Raw genomic sequence first — 19,772 nt, forward strand, 5'->3', positions numbered from 1 at the left:
GCATAAGGACAGATGTATATATCAGTGGAATAGAACTGAAAATCTAGAAATAAACCCTTACATTTTTGAGTAAAGGATTTTTGCTAGGATTGCCAAAACAATTCAACATGGAAATAATACTCTTTCAACAAATGGAAAGGGACAACTGAATATCCACATGCAAAAAAAATGAAGTCAGACTCTTATACCATATCATGCATAAAAATGAACTCAAAATGGATAAAAGACCTACATGTAGCAGCCTATATATAAAACTCTTAGAGAAACATATATACAGGGTGGGGCAAAAGTAGGTTTACAGTTGTTAGTATGGAAAATAATAAATAATATTACAAGAATAAGCTGTATTTCATGTACTCACAACTATAAACCTACTTTTGCCCCACCCTGTATAAATCTTTGTAACCTTGGGTTAGGCAATAGTTTTTCAGCTATGATACCAAAAACACAAGTAAGAAAAGAGAAAGTATATAAATTAGAGTTCATTAAAATTTAAACCTTTTATGCTTCAAGGAAATGAAAACACAGCCAACAGAATATGAGAAAATCTTTGTGAATAAAGTATCTGACAAAGGACTTGTACCTGAAAATATATAAAGAACACTTACAACTCAACAAAAAGACAATATCCCAATTTTAAAATGGGCAAAGTATTTGAATAAACACTTACCCAAAGAAGATATATAGATGACCACTACGCACATGCAAAGATGCTCAACATCATTAGTCACTAGGGAAATGCAAATGATGACCACACAAATAAAGACACTACCTCAAACCTACCAGGATGGATAAAATAAAAAATACAGAACATAATAAGTGTTGGCAAGGATGTGGAGAAATTGAAACCTTCACACACTGCTGATGGTAAAATGGTATAGTCCCTTTGGAAATAGGCCGGAAGTTCGTCAAAAAGAGGAACTATAAAGTAACCATGTAACTCAGCAATTCTACACCTAAGCTTACATCCAACAGAACTGGAAACATAGGTCCACACAAAAATTTGTACATGAATGTTCATAGAAGCATTATTCATAATAGCCAAAAAGTGAAATAAATAGATAAAAAATGTGGTACATCTATCCCATGGGATATTATTCAACCATAAAAAGAAATGAAATACCAATACATACTACAATATGGATGAGTCATGAAAAGATTATGGTAAGTGAAAGAAGCCATTCACAGAAACCACCAATTGTATGATTCATTTGGTTGGGCATTGTCCCATGCATTGAAAGGTTGCTGGTTTGATTCCTGGTCAGGGCACATGCCTGGGTTACGGTTCCTTCCCCAGTAGGGGGCATGTTTCTCTTTGTCTATCCCTCTGCTTTACTCTCTATCTAAAAATCAATTAAAAATATATATTAAAAAAAAAAAACTAAAAAAAAAAAAGAAAAACTTGAATGATAAAATGGGTCTACTTCATTTAAAAGTAGATACCCTAAAGTAAGTAAATAAATAAAATTAGATACCCTAGACATCTGTAATAATGTCAACAAAAATAAAATAAAAAATACAATACAATTAGATATCCTATCTTAAGAATTCTTTGGTTATTTATTCAGGTCATACTTGACTTTAAATACATTAAAAAATAAAATAATACTAATTTGTCTGATGTCAGGAATAACTATTTGAATCAGAAAGAATGCACATAGCACACTCATAGATCTATGATTATCTATGATGGGAAATCTCACATATATGTGTGTGTGTGTGTGTATATATATATATATATGTTGTATATATGTTGTATATATACATAACACACATATATATATGTATATATATTTTTTATTTCATGATGGAAGAGAAAGGGAGATAGATAGAAACATTAATGGTGAAAATCATTGATTAGCTGCCTCCTGCACACTCCCTACTGGAGATTGAGCCCACAACCCGGGCATGCGTCCTGACCAGGAATTGAATCGTGACCTTGCAGTTCATGGGTGGATGCTCAACCACTGAGCCACACTGGCCTGGCAGGGAAATCTTTTAACTAGACTGTAAGCTCCTACTAAATAGAAGCCCTGTCTTATTCATTTCTTTATCCCAGCACCTAAAAGAAATTCTGTTTTATTTTGTATCAATGAATGAATGCCACTGGACCAAATGCAAGACTCTTCCTTAGTTATATCAGAACAATACAGCACGTCCTTGACCTTTCAACAACAACAAAAAGGCAAAGGGAAAAGACGACATTCTCTTCTTACTGGGGCTGGGAGGAGCTGACACTGCAGGCTGCCTTTCATTTTCCCACTCACCTGCCTTTGCTGAAGAGGGACGAGACAGTTTCTGGCTATAGATGTGTGCAGCACTCTGGAAAGAGGAAAAGGGGCCAATGGTGTAACTGCCTGATCGACAGCGTGGCTGGCCAGCGGGGCTTAGTACGTTCTGTGTCCCAGGATGAATGGAGGGAGAAGCACTGTCAGGGACTGTGTTCAGCAACACTGTTGGCTGGTGAGGCATGCTGGGGATGGCTGGAGGAATCTGAGATAAAGAAGCTTGGTGACCAGGCCCTGGTGCAAGGTCAGAGGTTGTAATAATAGATGACAAATGGGTGTTGGGAACTTTCTGTAGAAGATTAGCAGCAGGACCAGAAAAAGAAGCAGAGGAAGGATTGGTAAAGACTAATTTAGTCTCTTTTTCTGCTGAAGTGGTAAGTCCTATTAAAACAAAAACAAGACAAAACAAAAAAAATAGATCATTTTAAGAAAAACTGGCATATAATCACAATAAAGCATGAAGTAAACATATTTAAGCATCAACATAATCTTATCATGAAACAGAAATCATGAAAAATACCGACTTTAGTGAGTACTCATCATGAATTTAATAAATTTTGCCTGCGGAGATAACCTGGCAACAGAAAGAGTTTGCTTTCAGTTCTTTCTCAAAGCTGGAGTTGGGACAGGCTCCATTAACCAGCGCAGAAGTTTTACAAATGTTAGGGCATCAGACAAAGTTTCTGGTAGTGACAGCTAACACCTTTCTTCTGCTTTTCAACCTTCTAGAAAAGGGCTCAGAATTTCTAAACACTAAAGTGAGAAATTCCTTGGAAGGAAAACAGGTTCTCCGTAGATTATAGAGGAAATTCTGAGGGAAAGAACAACAAAGAAAAGGAACTTCTTTGGGGTAATGTCTCCTGCTCGCAAATCATTTAATATCTGAGGACTTTTTCCCTTTTATGGATCTATCAGTGAGCAGCAAGTCTATGTAGTCTGAAGTCACTCACGAGATAATTTATCAGAGTGAATTTCTGTTGCCTGTTGCTGTTTGGGCTGCTTTATTTTCACGTCTTCCATTGTCTCAGGATGATCTGAAATAAAAGATAAATGCTGACCAAAATACTGACCTTAGGCTCTCCTACTAATGCTAGGGCGTCAGTACATACAATTTTGTTTACAACAATATAAAACAACTATAAACCCACCCTAGGAACCATTCCTATCTCAACCACACTTTTCCAAGGATGGCCAGACCCACTTCTCTCTAGAGTGGGCAACCAACCAAATGATTCCCAATGACCCCCAAGCCCAGCTCCTGCTAACGGAACCAGGGAAAGACATTTAAATCCCAGACAGCCGTCCATGGACTGCCAGCAAGCTAGGAAAGCTTGGAAAAGAAAACAAGGACAGTCAGATGCCTCTGCCAGGAACTCAGACCATGGGAACAAGAGACCAAGCAGGCCGGTGGTACCCTCTGGAACAAAGAGGTCATAATTTGTATGGAGCAGGGCAACCACCAAGAGACAGAAAGAACAGCCCCGATATTTGCTGGCCGGACACCTAGATATTCCAATAGCTCTGTATCTTAAACTCCTTGGCTTTACTTCAATGAGCTAAGTGAGTTTACTTGAGATAGGTTGATCAGTATATTCAACAACAAAATAAAAACTCCAATAAAATAAATTTCCACTCAAATTAGTTTGGGGTTTTTTTCTGCCACAGAATTCTGAAAAAGGACAGCCAGAACTATTCATATACTTAGGGGAATATTCCATAATCTTTCTCAAGGGCTAGGCTCATAGAAAAACTTAAGAAAGGTCATTTTACAGATCATCTTTCAGAATGAAAGAATTAGGACATATGAATTCTCCTCTCCATCAGCCATGGTCATACTATCACACATTTGTGTGCTCATGTTTGAAATGAGTCCAGAAATTAGCAAATGTCATAATGCTGTTTCCTTGGTTGAGGCCTTCCTTTTGCCCCTCTGGTGGTGGTGGTGGTGGTTCTTCTTCTTCTTTTTTTTTTTTTTGCTAATCCTCACCCAAGATTTCCCCCTCTGATTGATTATGTGCCCTGACCGAGCTATGAGACCTTGACCAGAATATCAACTAGCCACCCTTCAGTCCATGGGCCAACACTCTAACCACTGAACCGAACTGGCTAGGGCATCCTCTGATTACTCTTGATAGGTATAGACGGGTATAGATCTTCTTATATAAAGGTAGTCCTTAACACACAAACTCCAGAATTCCCAAGGACCCATTTATACAAATAGGTATAATGCTGCCAGCACATTTTGTTAGGGTTTCCCCATTACTGCCAGGGGAGAAGTTATATTCTGAATTGCAATCTAGGCCCTCACCTACTTGGGTTAACACACTTTTCTCTGCCCCAATCTCAATATGAGAACTTCCGAGCCTCCCTTCCCCAACACTTCCACCAACCTTCTTCCTGTATATATTCCTCCAACTTCACCCAAAGACAATAAATGTTACATAAAGTGAAGGACGATGACAGTTCTGGTCATTGCATACCTACAACTATCACAATGTCTGACACATAATAGATGCTCAATAAAAATATTTAGAAGGAGTGAATGAACAGATGAATAAACTAGCTTCAGGACTTAGGTAAGTTAAGAAAGCTCAAGAAGAGAACTGAACTCAGAAGAATGTCTAGTAATAGAATAATTCAGTGATACAGTGAGCTAAATAGGCTTTTATGGACTAGCCTCAGAGCCTATAATTTTTTTAAAACATTAACACTGCTTTTCTGGGGAAAACAAACTCACATTTTAAACGGCCAATTATCCTGGCCATTGCCATATTAGACTACCGTAGCCTAAAGGACAGGAAAAAACTCCACCTTTGAATCTGCCATTTAATGCCTTGACAAAATTAGTTTATGGAGTACTATATCTTACACTTTCATCTAAATTTTATTTTATTTTTTATCATCTAAATTTTAAATGAATCTTATATTTAAAGCACAGAGCTCTGTTTATAACAGAATATCACTGCTACTTTTTTTTATCATGTGACGTGACCTAGATACTTTGGTCCACATCAATTCCAAAATCCCCAATCATGGAGTTCGCTAACATTGAAAACTTTTAGAAACATGTGGAAACATTCTGGGTTACTACAATGACTGAAAAAATTTAATGGAATTTAGTGAATGGAATTAAGGATATTAAACATCCCACTAGGTATGGAACAGTCCTACACAACAAAGAATTCTCCTACCCCTAATGCCAATGGTGATGAGCTAGAGCAGTGGTTCTCAACCTTCTGGCCCTTTAAATACAATTCCTCATGTTGTGACCCAACCATAAAATTATTTTCATTGCTACTTCATAACTGTAATGTTGCTACTGTTAGGAATCGTAATGTAAATATCTGATATGCAGGATGGTCTTAGGCGACCCCTATGAAAGGGTCGTTGACCGCCAAAGGGGTTGTGACCCACAGGTTGAGAACCGCTGCGCTAGAGGAAGCAAAAAATGTAACAAAAATGAGGTATCATTAGGAGAAGCAGAGAAACAGATTAAGAGCAGCACATGCTTTGAGTCAGGCAGGCAAAGGCTCAAACTCCTGCCCCACAGCATGGCAATGGGCATCCTTGAGCAAGTTACTCAGTCTCTTTTGGCTTCCGTTTTCTCATCTGTAAAGAAGTTTTAAAATAGCACCTACTCCATATGATTTTTGGAAGTAAAAAAATAAGATCATGTCCAGCAGATTAATAGGATCTCTCACTAAATGTTGGCTACTAATTTGTCTTGAAAAGCTCTCTGCTGTTAATTATCATAAAAAAACCAGTTCCTGTCCCTCTTCTGCCTTTAGCACAAAAATGTAATGTAATGCCTCCATCTCCCCCATCTGGCACTGTAACATGTCACCACCGTGGCGTCTGCCATTGCTTAGACAGCACATTATTCTTGGCTCTCCTTTGCAGATCTCTTATTTTTCCACTTGTTCTTCTTATTTTTTCATGAATTAACCAACATACTTACCACCCTTTGCTCCGCTATCAGAGTAACTGTTGCTGTTTTTAGAGCCTTTGGAGTGAGTCCCCAGGAAGACGCTTGCAGACTTGTTTTTTTGGGTATAAAAAGTCAACACCTCCTCCAGTTCAGCCTCACTGCAATGAGGAAAGAAAGGATGGTCAGAACTGGAAGCTGTTCTGGAAAATCTTCCCACCAGATTTTATTACAAAAATGGAGTAAGCTGGAGAATGGGAAAATGAAAAGACAAGCTGAACACTCCTGACTAATCGATGGTTAAATACAATATAAGTAAAGCAATCTAAAAATTTCAAGCTTTACTCCTTCCACAGTGAATTTTCTAGGTCTGCATTGTCCAATATGGTAGCCACTACCTTGTAAGTGATTATTTAAATTTAAAGAGTTAAAATGAATAAATTTAAAGATTCTTTTCCTTAGCTACACTAGCCATATTTCAAGTAATCAGTAACTACAACACAGAAAGTTCTATTGGAAAGCCATGTTCTGGATCAGGGATCCACCAACTATGGACTGTTCTAGATCAGGGATCCAGCTGACCAGCAGCCTGTTTCCGTATGGCTCCCAATTAAGCATGGTTTTTATATTTTTAAAGAACATGCTTTATAAAGACTCCATGCAGCCCTCCAAATCTGAAGTATTTCTTCTCTGGCCCTTTACGGTCTGCCCACCCCACTTCTGGATAATTGAGGTATACTCACTAAAAGAGCCACTGACATTGGTCTATGTCAGCACAAAGGAGACCCGCCACTGTAACCTTGGAAGAGTTCCCTGACCATCTATACAATGAAGGAGGACGAACTAGATGTTCTCTAGGTCACTTCAAATATTGAAATTCTATGCACCTTGTGACTACCCACAAAATAAAAGTATAAGGAAATAGATGAAAGCCCTTGTGATTCTTCCAGCCCATGTGTTATGCATGGATGCTGTCACATCTACAGCAGCCTCGCAATGGCTTCTTTGCATTTTCCCCTGGAGCCTGGCTATGTCCCAGACAAGAAGCCTTCAAATGAGCAAAATACGCCTGCGTCCTCACAGAGAGCCCATATCCCGTCTCAGCACGCACTGTAATGACAGCCTAGGAAACGGCGTCTCTGCACTTCGGGGTGAGCCCTGAGGTCTCTGAAGTGGCACAAGATAAAGGCTTAAGTAACCGCCAAAGACCTAGGGCGTAGGCTGCCTCTGCCTGTCAGTGTTTTATTTGGCCTTCACAGGTTACTGACAGGGAACGGTTAAGGCTGGTCAGAATACAGGCTTGCTTTATACCGCCTATCTTAGCCTCTGCCCACTTCACAATTTATGTTTTCCCGCCTGACTCCTGCAGGTGTTTGACTTCAACAACCCTGACAAAGGCATCCATGTACCACCCAATCGTAATAAGGGAACTGACACAAGCACCTATTCCCACAATCAGCATTTAGTCCACAATCAGTGGTAAATATACTTTATCTCCAAATCTATATAACCCATTTTGACTCCCAAGTTAGGTCAAGTAGTGGAATATACATCACTTCTTTAAAAGTTGTTTTTTCTTTTCTTTTTTATATTTTAGGGATTTTTAAGATCTCTAGGAGGAACTAGAAATTAATCTTTTTATTTTAAAAGAAACATTTTGTGAACATAATCTAGTGTTTGTTTCTTCTCTATTTTTATAATGTTGATGTGACAAACTGTTTCTTGCTTTGTTTCTATACCTGCTTTATCAATCATATTACTCAAGACCCAAGAATGTCAACAAAATAACTACAGGATTATGAACTCCTAAAAAATGATGTGTTTGCTGTATGTTTAAGCACATGATAGTGAGGCTATGATTAGGTCTACACAGGCATTAAACACAGATCATACCATGCTGGTGACTGATAAACCACAACCTGATTTAACTTCACAAATCAACCGAGAGTTGATTTTTCTACTGCTTTTCTCCCCACTATGACTCTGATGGTTGAAACTAATTAATGGAGTTATACAGATGTTTTATCTTTTATTTAAGTGGTTGTGTAGAAGTCTGTTTTGTTTTAGACAAAGGCCTTTAAGTACAAATCATACATAATATAAATACCTTTGCTACCTCCTCCTTTGGAAACACACTGTAAATGGACAAAATGGCCTGCTAATTTATATCAAGATAGAGAGCCAAATGCTAAAATTTTCAATCCCTAAAGACTAACCCTAAGCATGAAGGGTTTGTTCTATTTTCTATAAATTAGGCGTAACCCTCACAGTGCTGAGAAATTGCCAATTCCTCAACCCACTCGATGTAGGCAAAATTTGGTCATCTCTCTGCATCAGTAGGCCAGGGATAAATTCAGATCCAGTAAACACTAGAAGCCTCTAACTTCAATTTTCCAAAGGGCTCTCTCAGCACTTTGAGTGATGTGTACTTTGAAGGCTGTCTAGAAATACAGCCCAGATAACCAGCAGCAGTGTTATGATAAACTAAACCATGACAACAGCAACATAACTGGCTGAGATATGGAGAGGCCAAGTCTAAGAAACTCTTTTTTTCCTTCTAAGAGTGATTTTACTCACATCCATATGTTAGGAACAAGGGAATATTGGGAATTCAATGGGGCATATGGAAGATGGAACAAGAGTTTTAATTCTTCAAAAATGTCTTCTACCTTGCTTGTTTAATGAACTCCTGAAAATTTTCCGCATTCACCCCATCTTCCTCTTCTTCCTCAAGTTTCTTCTTCGATTTCTTTTCAGCCATCTGGTCTGTTTCCTACCCAGTCCCCAACCCCCACAGAAAAACAACAAGATAAAACCGACTTCCGATAAATGCACATTTCATCATCTGGTTTCACAGCTTAGTAAAGACATTTAATTCCTCTATGGACTTCTGCCACCCATTGATATGGTGCATTGCTTTCTGCCATTATTTCATGAAACATTGTGAAATTCCCAAATAAAAATTGCAGAATAAATCTAAGTTGTTATCATGTTTTTACTTTCTATTCACAGAGCCCACTGAGAAATGGGCTTTTAATAGGATTTTACTAATGTCTATGGCCATACTTACAGCTTCAACAACATGACAACAGAGACTGCATTTTGTTACAATTAGGGAGAAGAAAGATAGGTCTTTGAAGATACTCCCATACCAACCAGCACCCAAACTGAATAAATCCTTCATTTATACAAGACATACCAAAATTCTGAACAAATCTGGAAAAAATCGTGGGCTATGGATTCAGTTATGTTAACTCCACCAATCACTCCACGCATCTTTTAAAAAGCCATTTAGATTTTCAGGCCTCAGCTTTTCCTTTTGTAAAATGACCATATGTTTTATAAGCAAACAAATATATTTCTAAAGCATTCTGAGACCCTTGGATAAAAGATGCTTTACAAAGTAATCTAACCAAATAATGCATTTCCTGGGCTTCACTGTAAAATGATGCCACTGGTTAAATGTTCTAGGGAACAAAGTATGACTCTCTCAGGAAAGAAGACTGTAATTATACTAAACATTATACTAAATATACAGTTCAAATTAGCTCTCAAATAGTCAATTCACCACTGTCTACAGGCACCATCGGACAATGCAAATTCACACAGCCAGGGGTCATCTCAGGTACAACAGTGCTCGGAAGGAATGTGCCTTGTGATAAGCGTTACCTGTGGCCACTGGGCCCGCAGAAGTAATAAATGAGTAGCCTTTCCGCCCAACTGGGTTAAGGAACGAGGTCCTGCTCGCTGTAACAGTCACACACGGGATAATGAGGCTAGAGAAGAGGCGGACTCGCCACCCAGTGGGACCGAGGCTTCTAGACTGTTCCTGACAGCGCGCGGCAATCTAAAGCAAAGACTAACGACAAACCACCTACCTTGTTGTACACAATGATAAAGTCACCCAGCTGATGGGCCAGGATTCTCCTGCGTTCCAGAAGTGCCAATCGTCGGCTGGGTAACACCATCCTCAGTGAGTGCTGGAGGTTACCTGATGCTCGCTTGAGGAAACGAACCACTAGCTCCTATGAATTAAGAGTCATTGTGGGGGGAAAGCAGGGATTGTGCTAAGCAATAGAAAACAAGCTATCAAGGGATTATACAACAGAGAAGTGGAAAAAAGCAAACTATACATTTCAACAAATAAGACCTAGAGCAAACATGTTAGGTGTAGGAAGGATACAGAAAGACATAAAACGAAGGAAATGCATTCTCTTCTCTTAATAAGCTGGCAATTGGAAAATCGAAATCGATAATTGTGCAATAAAGCAATAGCTGTAAAACTACCATAATTCATACACAAATAGTGTTATAACCATTTAAAGTGCAGATTTCACTTCTAATAGGGTGATCAGAGAAAGCTATTTAGGGAAAGTGGCATTCAAAGATAAGTTGTGGAAACAAAACCATGAGAGCAGATGAAAATATCAAAGGTGAGAAGGTAGAGGAAGAATACAGAAATAGTCATGCTTAGAGATAAGTGGGGGGGAGGGGAGAATCAGAAAAACAAAACAAAAACTACCCAGATCACACACACAGCCCCATGGTAGAAACATCATAAATGTAGAAAGAAACCCAAGAGAAAATAGTGTCATGGACGTTGAGGGAGGAAAGAGTCCCATGCCCAGAACTTCCAAGAGGCTAGAGATGGAAAGAACCATGACCAAGACATGGCCTTAGATGGAAACAGTATGAGATAATATCAAAATCACACTTTCAGTAGAGAAAGGGGAACAGAAGGAAAGGGAACAGAGGGAAAGAAAGAACTCTTACTAGGCTTGAAAGGAGATTTTTTTTTTCTGTCCCAAGGATAAGGGAGTCTTTAGAATTACGGACTGGCAAGCAGGGCTCAGTGGAGGGTCATTCAGGGGAAGAAAGAATGCATATCTCACTTGAATGGAAGAAAGGATTCTGAAATCTGAATACACACCAATCAGATCATTCATAACATCATAGACGCTGCAAAGAAAGATTTGCAAGGCCACACGCCTTAAAGATTGCTGTTCCTCCCCTCCTCTGCCAAACACAATAAAATTGCCTTAAGATGACAGATGTTGGAACCGTATACTGATGTGCCTTCTGTGAGTTATGTGATAGAGAACCTCTAACCCTAACCTGGACCAGAGAGACAATTCTACACCTACCTTCTTCATAAACAAGACCACCGCACAATCCTCAGGGCAGGGGTCAGGGTTTGCTTCCTAGATATATTTTTAAAAATAAATGCACAGAACTGGTATTAAATTTTGCAGTGATGATCCTAAATAGAAATCCTGTGTGAATTCCAAGCCAACAGTTGAGTGGTTATTCTCTTCTGAGCTATTTTTTTCTTCTTCTTGGTTTTTTTTTTTTTTCTATTTGATTTTGGTTCACTGTTCTTTGATGCCAATTTATTCCAGTATAAAGAAATAGCCTCATAGCTAGAGGGTTGGATTTCATAGCTCTACTCTGCTCCCTGTACTATAGGGTGGTTTAAGCCGTTATATTAAAACATTATTTTTTCACAGTGGAGCAGACAAACTGACTCTCAAAAAGGCAGTTTCAATTTTCCACTTGGAAAGAGCAGAGCTAACATTTTCCACTGATGGCTGAGAGATTATTCACAACACACAGGGTTTTATCTCTGGGTTGCAGTGGCTACTTTAAATTCACAAGTTGTTTTCTAAGACAGCCATCATGTTTTCATAATAAGCTGGGCATACTGTATGCCTCTTGAATGTGGAGAACTGGAAATTACAGTAGGGACACAAGTGAGCTGGACAAAGGATGCAACTTTCTAAGACTTAAAGGTCCCTCTCTTTTTTGTTGACAGATCCGTGGTTAAAATGGCTACGGAAGGGCTGCAGCTTCTTCCATAAACACTGACTTTGCCAAAGAAACTTAAGTTCATTCTGATCCAAAAGGAAAAACCTTGCTAGGATTATTAAATTCTAGGCATGTTCAAATGACTGATACACAGTAAAAATTATTACATAAGTTTGTTTCCAGTAATCTAAGAATTTTATAAAGGTACAACCAGTAAAGAAAAGATGTTAAAATGGAGGAGTTTATACTCTCAGAAGGCTATGATAAAGCGTTAACTTTCAAAGAGCTAACTTGACACCTGAGGACAGAAAAATAAATGCCTTATGACTCATGGAAACAATGGAAGAGCCAATAGTGTACAATGATAACATCCGGGTTCCAGTTCCAGTTTACCACATACAAGCTGTGGGAAGGCAACAGGCAAGTTACCTCCCGTCTCTAGGTCTTTGTTTCCTCATCTATAAAATGGGAGGACAGAGACTCCCTTAGAGAGTTAATAAAACATAAACTTCCTTGAGAAAAGATTCTAACTGTTATTCTTTTCAAGGGCCTTGCACAGGACCTGACATCTACTCAGCAGTCAATTTCCACTTTCGAAATGAAATAAACTGATGCCCTCAACCCCTAAGTATGATGAATATGGCCTCAGAACAAAGACTTACTTCACATTAAAGTAAGAGAAATCTATACACCAGATCTGAAATAATTCATTGACCAGAAGAATATATTGCTCTTCACCCTAACAGAAAAAAAAAAAAAAATGGGAGGGGAGAGAGAAAGAAAAGGAAAAGGGAAAGTAAAAAGTTCCAACCGAAGAGCCTCACCATCTGTTCATCTTCCTTGGCAGCCCAACTGGCACTGAACGTTTGACCTCCGCTGTCTTTCATCAGGCGGATTTGGACATGCTGGAGATAGGCAGAGAATGCTATTCGGGCCTGCACTTTGCTATAGAAATCCAAAACAGCATACCGTTATGAGGCAGAATGGCAAGCCTAGCAAACGTGTACTTGCCTCTCTCAAAGTGGCTTTGAGGATCCTTCTAGTGGGATGGCTAAGAAAAATAAAGCCCATGAACCATATAGTCACTGAATAAAGATTCCTTCTAGAACAGTGCATGAGATTTTTTCTTTTAAAAGAATTAGAAATGGAGAGTCCTATTAATTTTCTCATTATTTCCACAAGGGAAACTCAATAATAGAAAGGTCAGGTTCCCTACACACATATGTATCTTTGAACTTTTTAAACAACTTCCCTGGGGAGTGGACAGGAAAAATAGTGAATCTTCACAAGAGTCTTTGTATTCCTGTAGAAAAGTTTTTCTGCCTTGGAGGCTCAGAAGAACACACTTATCAGTTAGTGCAAAAGTATGGCTTTTGCTATGGCAACTAATATTTCTGGTGTGCAAAAGCCTCCAGAGCAGGAAATAGATAAATCCTACAAAGGAACTTTTGAGACCAGATTTTAAGGTCATGCTTTTCTCAACTACGAGACGAGAGTGGCAGAGGCCCAGAACAAATGAGTGAGGGCCAACGGAGTTTGGCACAGTCAGGCTAGGACAAGCCCAGATGTTCAGTGGGAAAGAGAAATCCTCGCACACAGTACACAGCTCCTCGGCGACATCGCCGAAGAGCCCACCTGACTGCTGACTGGTGGTCTCGGTAGGAGACCAGGAAATCTGCTGAGGACAGTGTGGCGGCCGGAGGAACCAGAGACACATGCTTTTCACTTCGGGGCTAAGTGCAGCAGCTCTGTTTTCTTTCAGGGGAGATGTTGGTTACTTCAGCTGATCGGCCTTCTGACGCTCTGGCCAAAATTACATCAGCGAAGATTGGGCCCAACACAAACTTTGTTTACAATCCTCACATATGCCATCACTGAGTGCTTTCTCCTCACTGTTCCTCCAAGGTTGGGATGAGGGGCTCGTCCAGAGTGAACTGGAAATCCCAAGGGGGCCTAGGTCTAGCTTCCATGTGTGTGTTGGAGGGACTGGAGGGGAAGGGAGTAGGTTGAGGAGTAGATTTGCTTTGGAGAGTTTAATACATAAGATCTTCAGAGCATGAAATATAAGAAAGGCTACCTCTTTGTTATTAATAGGGATAGTCTATGGGAGTATAATATAACATTGAAAAAAATAAATTTGTATTTACAAGTGTTTCTCAACAAGGACAATAATTATATTCTTGTTCACCTGGGGACCATATGTCACTTTCCCCTCAACCATTCCCATAGCTTTACCTCCACAACAAATTCCTTTCAAATCAAAGTAAATCAATTTTGGTCGACGAATTCACCTGCAATATAATGAACTAGAAATAGCATGTGTCAGACACCTCTAAATTTAGCAGAATACCCAGTTTTATTGATTCGTCTTTTAATGTTAAAACATGAAGGTCTTTGGATAAGGGAATTATTGCTTAGAAGATTTCAATTGTTATTTTGTTGTAAATCATTGTTGAAAATCAAATAAACAAGTACTAAGTTTTCTGCCCTTGTTAAGAGTTCCGAAGGATGTCAATCCTGAGTTTGTCCCTAAGGTATTAGATACATTTGTTAGCTAGTCATTTGAAACAAACAAAAAAACAAACAAACAAACAAAAAGAGAAAAGAATGAAAACCACTATGATTTACACCAAAGAAACCAAAAACAAAAGCCTATGTGGATCCTCAGTATAAAAAATAGCTCTGGCTAGTTTTGCTCAGTCGTTGGAGCATCAGCCTGTGGACTGAAGGGTCATGGGTTCAATTTCCGGTCAAGGGCATGTACCTCAGTTGCAGGTTCAATCCCCGGTCCTGCTGGTGCTCCAGTGGGAGGCATCCAATCGATGTTTCTCTCTCTCTGTCCTCCCCCCGCCCTCCCTTCCACCCTCTCTCTAAAAATCATGGGGGGGGGGGGCGGGGGGGAAGGGTGACGGGGGAGGGGAAGAGAATCCTCACTCCTTGGGTAAGGATTAAAAAAACAAAACAAAAAAACTAACAACATAGGAAGTGCTATCAAGATATGGAAGTCTTATCAAATTAAAAATATACCTATAACTAGGGGGCTGGGGCATGGAGTCTTGAATCCTTGCCATGGACCTCACCCAGATTCCCAGTAGCCACTCTGATGCCCCATAGAATGATGGGCAATTCCAGAAAATAGTCTGAAAACCACTAATTTATATGAACGCATACTGCAATTACAAGTTTACCGGCTGAAAGTGAGATCCATAAGATTTATGAAGAAATAATTATATCCATAACAGCTAAGTAGAATGTTATTGCTGGAAAGGACCTTAGAACATAGTCCAGTGGTTTTGAAAAGTTCAATTTCAATCTTCCCCCTCCAGAAAACACAGCTTGAAAAAACACCTGTCTAACCCCATTCTCTGGCCTAATAGAAAAGGAAACAGGCGTGGAGAAGCTCTGACGGTCCATGATCACACCGCTAGCTGGTAAGCACTAAAGCCAGAGCCCAGGTCTCCTAACCGAGTTCAGTGTGCTCTTTACTAATGAAACTATTCTCACTCTCCAAACCTTAACTCTATCCCCCCATTTCCCAAACCCCAATATTGCTCTCCACCCCTGCAGTATAAGAATTGACCACTAACTTAGAAAATAAAGGCCGGCATGCATAAATACCTGAACTTCCTTCCCCTTTAACTTCTAATCACTGCATTCATCCCATGGTGCTTTCATTCTGACTTATAGGAAGAGAAACCCCTCCACTAGCCTCTGCCACCTTCCTTTAGGACCCTTCTCTATCAATATAGCCATTTCTGCACCCCTAATCCTCTACCCATAAAATCCTTCCCTTAGTTTGCTCTCTCCCATGCATCCCCACCTTCCTTTCATTGCCAAATCTTCTGAAAAAGTTAGTTCACACTTGCTTTTTAATTTCCTTAAATCACGATTTCTCTTCTATCCACTATCTCCATCCCTGGACATAAATGTAGGCACTTTTCACTCCCATCTTGACTTGGGCTGTCTGAGGCACTCTACAGCTCTGATAGCTTTTACCATCCTACACCCTTCCAGCTCATTGCCTAACTCTCTAGCTGTTATCTGTCTCTTTACTATTAAACATTGGTTTTCCCAGGGCTTAGTTCTCTTCCGTTTTCCATCGTCTATGCTTGCTGAACTAAGCTGAAATGCACAAGCACATCCACTCTGAACTATCAACCATACAGTTCTGTTGAACTCTGACCTTCAAAGCTATATTTTCTATCTACTGGGCATCTTCATCCTGGAACACTTTCAGCTCACTGTGTGCCAAATAAAACGTGATTTGTATCATCAAGCTAACTCCTATGCTCCTTATACTGATGGCATCACCAAGTTGCTGAATTTGGAAAAGTCAGTCTCTTTGGAGTTCTTACATCTATAGAGACCAAGCCCTGACAATTTTAACTTGCAAATTTCATTAAGCCTATCCCTTTCTCTCCATTCCTATAGCTACTGCTCTGGTCAGTGCCTTCATCGTCCTGGCTCTGGACTACTATTAACAGCCCCCCAAACTCACTGCTCCGCCTTCAGTTCCTCTCTTACCAGTCACTCTCCCACACTGCAATCAGAATTTATTTTCTAAATTAAGATCTGACCACATCATTCATCTACTTAGAAATTAGCATTTAAAAATCAAGTCCAGACTCCTCTTTGTCTCATTTCTTACCATATCCTTCTCTCCATGACTTAACTCCACTTCACATGACCTACCTCCTCCTCCTCATTCAGAACTCACCTCAAAAGTCACCTCTTTATGTTCAAACACCAATCTAAAGAAACCCTCTGTCCAATTACACACTAACACTACACCCTCTTGTTGTCTTCATAGCACCTCCTGCTGCCTGAAATTACCCTGCTTCTTTGTCTATTGTCAGCCTTGCCCACTAGAGTAAGCTCCATGAGCCTGTCCTGGTCTCTCTCCATTGTAATACTATGCAGCCTAGCACAACTCCTAGCACTGAACAGGTGCTCAGCAAATAGTGTTGAGGGACTGAATGAATTTTCTATCACACCTCTGTGTCTTTATTTCCTCTACTAGCACTTCCACACTTAGTTGGTATCTCCCAAACCTCCTGAAATCCTACTCATCACTCAAAGCCTGGTTCAAATACTGCCTCCTCCCTAAGGTCTCTCTAGCCTTCCCAAGCAAGACCAATCAGTCCTTTCACTGTGTCCTAAGAGGACTTACCCCATGTTGGGGTCACAGCCCCTGCTCCTTAAGTGTTTCCATGAATCACGAGCTGTTTGAACTCCTTGTGCTCTTGGTGCCTGACACTAAAACCCAACAAGTATTCTTCCAGCCAATGAAACCTGGATTTGTATCATAGCTTTCTATCTTGGACAAGCCACTTCTCTAAGACTCAGTTTCAATAATAATAATAATATCATATCACAGTCATGACTCCACAGGACGACTGTGAGTAAGAGACGATAATGGCTCCCAAGCCACCAGCACGGTACCTGGTACACAATATGTCAGCTGTTATCCGTTTTACTGTTACAGTTACGAAGGGTACATACCTGAGGTTGCCATTCTCTTGCAGAATCTGCATCAGGTTAAATTTAGGCTCTGGTTCCTGAGTCTCAGTTTTGCAGCACTGTTCACCTTTATTACTCCATTCTGAAACTTTCATGGCATTGTCTTTGGGTGAATTTTCTACTGTTGTGCTCAATGAGGAAGTGTATTTGGCTTGATTTTCTCCAAGGGACCCTGCAAACTCTTCCTGGGAAGCTTCTGGTTCTTCATCTTCATTTTCTAATACAACTTCTTCCTCCTCTTCACTCTCTGTCTCAGTTTTAACATTCATTTCAGCTTGTTGGGTAATCACTAAATGCGAAGAATCACTAATGTTGCTGAAAAAAGGATTAAAATTTCCTCTCTCCCAATACCTTCCTTTTATCTTTTTAGTAAAAACCCGTAACTAAGCAACACCACAAGTAACACATTAATAGCATGCACACTTCACTCTCCAATCTCATGTATTCTAAAAACCTAGTAATGATTTTCAGTAGTTGATGTTTCTCATCATAATACCAATGACTCTCTCACAACTTAAGGCAAAATAACATCTTAGAAATCTCTTAGGGTGTGTTAGAGGTTTTTGAAGAGAACCTTTCATGAAGGTACAAAGAGCAGGGAATAGCTTTCTCTCCTATGTTATTCATTACCCTTCTCCTTCACTGCCTTGAAGGTCTATGAGAACAAGGGCCAAATCTTTTATATTCACCAATGAAACCCCAGTGACTAATGTGCCTAACACAGCTGCCCACCAAATGAGGAAAAGAGGGAAAGGAAGAAAGTCAGTCAGTCCATTAGTCAGTGAAAACTGGACATGGGAGCATCTGGGAGAGAAAGAAGTTCCACTTTGTCTGTTCATGTTTAAAATATTTACAGCATTCAGCAATGTCAACGGATAAACTGGACTTAATATTTAATCATGAAATAACAGAACAGTAATGCTGAGGCTTCTATTAAACTTAAGCTAATGCTATTTCTAAAGTATTAGATATTATATGATGCTGACATACGAGCAAAAACCAAAATGCATGTGCTTCACATGTTCAATACAAATGTTATAGAAAGTTTAAAAACTTACAATCCTTTTGAAATTCAGTTTCAGAGAAAAAGGACTATATAAAAAAGTAAGTATATGTGATCAGATGGTTCTGATTCATGGAGTAGTAAGAAGCTGATTAAATGAGTCAGGCAGGGCCAGATACTGGACTTTGGTGAAAGCTCAGCAGCACGTACCTGGGTATTTTGCCCTCGTCCTTATTTTCCCACTCCGTCGTCTACGTTTTCGCACTTCCAAAGACAGGAGCTTCCTCTCATACAGAGCAGCATGCAGCCTGGCTTTTGAATTCATACTCTCTACCTTCAATTCCGGTGCTCCATCAGTAGTTACTCTACGGGGGAAAAAGCCTTCAGAAAGTTCTCTCCTTTATTCTAAGGCTAAGCTTGACAGAAATCTGTAATGGTGATAGACTGGGCATGCTCCGTAAGTAACTCTAGTGAATTCTAAAAGGTTTGACAGATGAATTGAAATGTTGAAATCTACATTAAAACTTCCACAATGGCCTGAATTTGTTAAATATTCTGAACCAAAATATACCTGAAGACAATGTTTAAGTATTTTCAGATATTCAGTAATATTGGCTATTTATTGCAGAGATCAGAAAGTGCTACCCAATACTTTATGCCTTAAGAACAACTGGGAGATAATGGTAACATTTTAACTCTCAGACTAGGTGGTGGCTAGAGATGTTTATTTTATTGTTATTCATTATAACTTAGAATTATACAAATATTGTTTTGACTATACCATGTTTAACAAATATAGCAGAGGTCAGATGAGGGGAGGAATGGCTGATAATCATGAATATGATAGCACGGAGCTGGCTGAGACTCACAGGGGAAGGGTCTTGGTAAAAAGTGACCAGGACCTTGGGACACTCCAAGCCTCAAGTATTCCAACAGGAGGAACTCCTCCCTGAGAACCTACTTCGTTATGGGAGTAGGAGGGGCAAGGGGGCAGGGCTCTTCAGGTGTTGAGTACAGGTCAGGAGTTAGTCAGAGGCACAGCCAAGTGCAGACACAGATGTAGGACAAGGCCAAATTCAATCAGCTCATGAATGGGAAAGGGATGCGGAAAGGAGACGGCAGCAGCTACATTAGGCATTAAAATAAGTCACAAATGAAAGAAGTGACAGGTATCAGATCCAATCCAGACAAGAACTGGGTAAAGTACAGGGCAGCAGAGATAACCTAAGAG

General features: G+C 39.7%; 1 protein-coding gene across 24 annotated transcripts in view; it reads right to left on the reverse strand.

Annotated features, from left to right (window-relative positions):
- The window catches only part of TTLL5 (tubulin tyrosine ligase like 5), a 264,490-nt gene that overhangs the window by 142,748 nt on the left and 101,970 nt on the right, over positions 1-19,772 (reverse strand). For 22 of the 24 annotated variants that reach the window (XM_059689876.1, XM_059689822.1, XM_059689866.1 and 19 more), the window contains 8 exons: positions 18,752-18,906; positions 17,521-17,827; positions 12,843-12,963; positions 10,092-10,238; positions 8,883-8,986; positions 6,247-6,374; positions 3,239-3,322; positions 2,268-2,669 (listed from right to left, as the gene is read on the reverse strand). In XM_059689876.1, the coding sequence (XP_059545859.1) occupies positions 2,268-2,669; positions 3,239-3,322; positions 6,247-6,374; positions 8,883-8,986; positions 10,092-10,238; positions 12,843-12,963; positions 17,521-17,827; positions 18,752-18,906 (1,448 nt within the window). The remainder of the gene's footprint in view (positions 1-2,267; positions 2,670-3,238; positions 3,323-6,246; positions 6,375-8,882; positions 8,987-10,091; positions 10,239-12,842; positions 12,964-17,520; positions 17,828-18,751; positions 18,907-19,772) is intronic. The other 2 variants (XM_059689805.1, XM_059689829.1) reach the window with 2 other exon arrangements.

The sequence above is a fragment of the Myotis daubentonii genome, chromosome 1 (assembly GCF_963259705.1).
Source record: "Myotis daubentonii chromosome 1, mMyoDau2.1, whole genome shotgun sequence".
In the NCBI taxonomy this organism is placed as follows: domain Eukaryota; kingdom Metazoa; phylum Chordata; class Mammalia; order Chiroptera; family Vespertilionidae; genus Myotis; species Myotis daubentonii.